We start from the raw sequence: 5,381 nt of genomic DNA, 5'->3' as shown, positions 1-5,381 counted from the left end.
CATTCACACTATAGATGGGAGGTCCACTGCTGCATTCACACTATAGATGGGGGAGGTCCAATGCTGCATTCACACAATGTCACACTATAGATGGGAGGTCCAATGCTGCATTCACACTATATATGGGAGGTTTTGTCTTGCAAATCGCACACCCATCTCTTATCTATGATTTGGGCTGTTTGGGGGGGAAATTGTGTTTACCAAACATTGATTTGTAGCTCTGATTTTTGTGTTGTATTTACCTTTATACGTTGGCACATGAGCACAGCGATCATGAGAACCAGGTGGCGGGCAGTGTGAAAGGGACGGGCCATGCCTCATGTTTGGTGTAGGATGGGGGGGGGGATAAACACATCAGGAGTAAAATATAAACCTCGGTCAAGATGCACAGCATAGGAGCAGAACGGCTCCCAGAGGGCGAGTGTTGGGGAAACTTTGGCCATATTTACAATTTAGGAGACTGTAATGTTTATATGATGGGCAGTTTTATATGTAGTCCATCCATAGTCTGCCACCTTCTTTACGTTTGTTCTGGCCTTGTTTACTTTGCGCTGCCATCTTTGTTGCTGGCTCAGGGTTTCCTCCTAGTATTAGTATTGATGGTGGTGTCAGTGGACATGTGAAATGTTCATAAGACAATAGGAAAATGAGACTCCTCTTGTTTTATCGCACACACAGCTGGCATAACTTACACAGTACCTAAACTCTTAGATTTTTTTTTATGTTACATAAGAGTAGACAACCCTTTTATTTAAAGGGATTTTTTTTAACTGCCTGCCGAGGTGATTAAGAATTAAAGGGGTGCTACTGCACTTTTTTTTTTTTAAAGAAGGGTGCAGCACCGCCCCTTTATTTCCTAATCACCTAGGCGATTGAGAATGAATAAGAGCGCAAAACCTCCTGGGATACATACGTCACGAATCCTGGGAGGCTGAGCCTTTTGCACATGCCCGAGAAGCCCTTTCATCAATATAAAAAAATTGCAGATCTCACGCATGCGCAGTAAGATCGGCAATTTTTTTCCCCAATCTACGTCACCCGCTCTAGATTGCACCCCCTGCACAGTGCGAGATCGGGTGACACAGAAAAAAAAAACCCTGAGGATGGCGCCAGGTCAAAGACAGATTCCGGGACAACGCGGGACCAGGTGGAAGAAACCTCCTGACGGATAGACTGATTTGCAAGATTGAAGGTAAGTGTGATTTTATTGTTTTGGGTTTACTTCTGCTTTGTCTTTGATGAGCAGTCAGTCTAGTTTTGTCCCTTTAAATTACTTAGAGCACAGTATCTGACATCTGTACTATTCTTCCCCCCACACTAAAATTACCAGGTAGTGTTTTTTTGCCCTACCTGATTTATCCTTGCTGTACCACAGAACAGAACCTTCATCATTTTAGGACCAGGATCGTTTTTTAGGCCCCATTCCCAAAGAAATAAGAAAGTTAGTTGCTATGCATTGAACTGCAATGCAGATATGGCTGTCCGTGGCGGGGCTGACCCCATTCATTTCATTAAAGGGTCAGCGCATAGAACCAGATAGGAATACATGCTTAATCGGTTGGAAAAATGCACGTCAGTGCAACACGTAAATGTGAAGATTGCTGTCTGTGGAGTGTCTGATGTCCTTGTGTATAGTTCACTGAAGTGCAGTGAAAGTTGCCGCACCCCACATAGTGTGAATGAATGAGTCCTTAGTGCTACGTAACATTACTGGGCAGAGTAACTTCTCCTCTCAGGATTTTTAGCAGAGAGTTGGAGGCAACCTAGATTTTTTTTTTTTTTTTTTGGCCAGTATAGCAGGTATTTGTATCATATTTATAATTTTAGTGTTTACCAACATTGCCTGTTGACCTTGTTTTGTCTTTTTTCTACATCAATAACCACACTGTTATCTTTGTTGTGGCAGCCATAAGGTTTTGTTTGTCAGATGACTGATCTTAAATTTACTGTATATAAATACATGAACTCTTGAGCAAACAGTTTTAAAAAACATTTTAGGAAACAATTCACTGTGGTTACTTAAAGGCATGTGTGGATTTTATTTAAAGAAAATATTTACCTTTTCTTTCCTTATAGGAAGGTGTGAAGACTGAAAATGACCACATCAATCTAAAGGTGGCAGGGCAAGATGGCTCTGTTGTCCAGTTTAAAATAAAGCGACACACTCCTCTCAGCAAGTTAATGAAGGCATACTGTGACAGACAGGTATGTAATGGTGAACAGGGTTTGAAATATTCCTGCACGTTGTGTCTTTGTAGGTGTACAAAACTCCAGACATTATCATTATAAACGATCAGCAGCACTGAAGTCTTCTATGTGATTCTTGTGGAAGGCTGCATCCCTGGAAATATTTGTGGGACTAATGACCCCCAGATAGTGCTTTACATAAAGATGGATCTGTCATTCTGGAATAAGATATTATATATTATATTGGGAATACCAGGATACAGTTACACTTTACAAAGCAATCATCCACTTCAGTTTAAAGCATCCCCATACTTCGCCTATTCTGGGCAAATATACAAAGTGGAACTATAAGGTCCTATAAGAATATGTAAACTGTCAATGCTTACCTGGTTATAATAAATCTGCTTACCTGGCTGACATTCTGTTCTTCTGCCTTTACATACTTAGGGTGATGATCTTGTTGTATATTTAGCTGCTTGCTTGTTTCAAGTGAATGGCTAAAATTATAAATCCAAAAGAGCTTTGCAACCAGGCCATGGCATACTTTACAAATTGCAGATTTCAAGATCTTAGTATAGGTCTGTTTCAGTATTTTTTTTTATCTAACTTTGTAGGATCATGTCACTGGACCATGTGACTGGTCTGGGCCACTAATCTCCGAGTAAGCGAATACTTTAGATTCAGGACACAGGTAAAAGGTATATACTATAATGCTCCTGAAATGACAACGAGAATTCTAAATTACAGTAACGCCTCTATGGATAAGAGATAAGGTTGTTGAATCCCTTTGCAATTTACATAAAGCAGTAAAGAGTTCAGCTGATTAATTAGGGAACCACTTGCTGGCTGCAGATGACTTGATATAAGCTGTCCTCTGGCACATTTCATACAAAGGATGCTTAAAATTGTAGCTGCGAACCCCTGTGTGGTCCTGCTGAATTCTTGTTACATATGCATGTAGTGGTCCATATGAAAATTTGTATTCAATGCAAATCTTTTAAACTGATGTTACAGTTAAGTTTGGTTTGTTGGTGAATCCTTGCCACAAAGAACTGATGTTACTTCATTTTAAACTTTGGTTTTTGTTTTTTAAGGGTTTGTCAATGAGACAAATACGGTTCAGGTTTGATGGGCAGCCTATAAATGAAACAGACACCCCTGCACAGGTAAGATTAACCTGCCCTTTCTTGTCTCTTATGTTTTAAGTATTTTATACAGAAATCTGATGTATATTTGCACTTTATTCTGCAGCTGGAGATGGAGGATGAAGATACTATCGATGTATTTCAGCAACAGACCGGTGGCGTGTGCTAAGCTCCTTCGCCAGGATGGATGGAGCCCAACAAGCCTTCGTGCACCAAACTTCCCACTTCTTTCCTTCAAAACAATGAACATGCTGATCACACAACATTTCTGAAAACGTTAGCGGACTATCCAGAAATTGTTTCAATTTATCTGTTTTTTTTTTTTTTTTTGCCCTTCTTGCAAGCGTTGGAAGTTTTGTTGTTAAGAGGGCCAATATCAAGAATCTTTATTTCCTACATTTAAAGTGGTTATGTTTTTCTTGTATTTTATTATGTTTCGTGTGGCACTGTTCGGTTTTACAGCAGTTTTTTTCTTCCATTTGTAAATATTTTGAACTTTTTTCCCTATCTACCGTACAATTGACCTCTTTATACCAGAGCACTCTAATTCTGTATGCTTGTAGAAATGGGTAGCCATGTCTGATACATGATACATAGCTTGGGGAAACAACTGGAAGGAATGTAGGAGAATGGTTGTGCTTTATTGCCAATAATGCCCTAAACATTGGGTTGCTTGTGGATCATGTTTCTTGGGCTGTGTAAAAGACTCTGCAGGTTTAGAAGTACTTCTGTAATATTAGGTGGGCACTCACAACCTGCTCTCCTGTGTTAGCAACTCGCTGAATTCAGATTACTGCCATTTGGTTGAAGAAGATGTTAATATGACACCTTGCTAACCTAAAATCCCCTGGTATGGGAACCTGCAGCATACATATTTAGGATACACCATTGCCTGTGTCTTTTAAAGTGTAAGCTTGTAGGCCCTTTATCTTTGCTCACTTCATTTTGAAGAGTTATGTAGGAGAAGTTACCTTTTGACATGCATCATAAAACTAACAGGAAGGAGTCTGGCCCTGGGTCTTGCACTTTAGAAGACAAGCTGGCATTGGCAGCTCCATTTCTATCTTCATGGGTTTCCTTTGCACCAAGCTAGTTGTGTGTTCATTCTAAAGTGTTCAGCTCCTTGTTTTGAACGTTTTGCTATAAAAGCAGTGTGCTAGTAAAATTAATTAGTTCCATATTACACGTGATGTAAAGTACTAGAATGGAGCTTTCTCCTTATAACCTTTAGGAATGGAAAGTTCCCGTGGTAATATGGATTTTATACTAGTCAACAGTTTTATTCCAACTTTACAATGAAGAAATTCCCACTTTTAAAATCTTTTTCTGATGTCCTTGATTTGAGGAAAGACTTAAATGTTAATTTCTGCTGGGTAAAATGCCATAAAAAAAACAGCAACTTCCTCTCGGCATTTAAATGTTCATCATTTTATTTTTGTATTTCAGTTCCTTTGGTTTTCCAGTACCAAAAATTAAAAATGCCACTTGAGTAATTAAAACTCATCATCATTAGGAATCTTGTTTGTATTGCTCATTAGTCTCTAGAGTGTGGCCTCTGGTTTCTTTTAATCCTTGTATCTGCTGGATAAATGTATTATTTCAATTACAAAATAAAGAAACATCAAAATATTCTTGTTTCGTGCCTGTGTATATAATGTTGGATATGTTAATGTGGTTCTTTCATTGAACTTTGTATGTTGGTGTAACACCCCAACCCCCTTCTCCCACACAACAACATCATTCTACAAATGATTCACTTGACAACAAAACTGTTGTGGGATTTATTGTATGGTCCTCAAAGTGCTGTGTATTGTGTTCTCTATTCACTTCAACTTGTCAGGCCTTTCATTGATGTGAATGGTTGCTGGAGGAGAACAGATCTGATCATTTTGACCAGGGCTGTGTAATGATGAGCAAAGCCTAAAGTGAAGTTTAGAATAGTAGTGCTGTTGGCATGTTGAGCAGAAAGAAAAGCGCTAACATTTGTGACTATAGCTTTTTGTTAAGCTTAGACACCCCGATCAAGGTCAGGAGAACTCTGCCCTGATC

General features: G+C 39.2%; 1 protein-coding gene across 2 annotated transcripts in view; it reads left to right on the top strand.

The window, feature by feature from the left end:
• The window catches only part of SUMO3 (small ubiquitin like modifier 3), a 6,392-nt gene extending 1,431 nt beyond the window's left edge, over positions 1–4,961 (top strand). For both annotated transcript variants that reach the window (XM_072418616.1, XM_072418617.1), the window contains exons 2-4: positions 2,077–2,205; positions 3,282–3,353; positions 3,439–4,961. In XM_072418616.1, the coding sequence (XP_072274717.1) occupies positions 2,077–2,205; positions 3,282–3,353; positions 3,439–3,501 (264 nt within the window). In that variant the 3' untranslated portion in view covers positions 3,502–4,961. The remainder of the gene's footprint in view (positions 1–2,076; positions 2,206–3,281; positions 3,354–3,438) is intronic.
• Positions 4,962–5,381: the final 420 nt, after the last annotated feature.

The sequence above is a fragment of the Pyxicephalus adspersus genome, chromosome 7, assembly GCF_032062135.1.
Source record: "Pyxicephalus adspersus chromosome 7, UCB_Pads_2.0, whole genome shotgun sequence".
Classification (NCBI taxonomy): Eukaryota; Metazoa; Chordata; class Amphibia; order Anura; family Pyxicephalidae; genus Pyxicephalus; species Pyxicephalus adspersus.
Note: the sequence above shows the minus strand (reverse complement) of the source record. Positions and strands in the feature narration are given on the sequence as shown.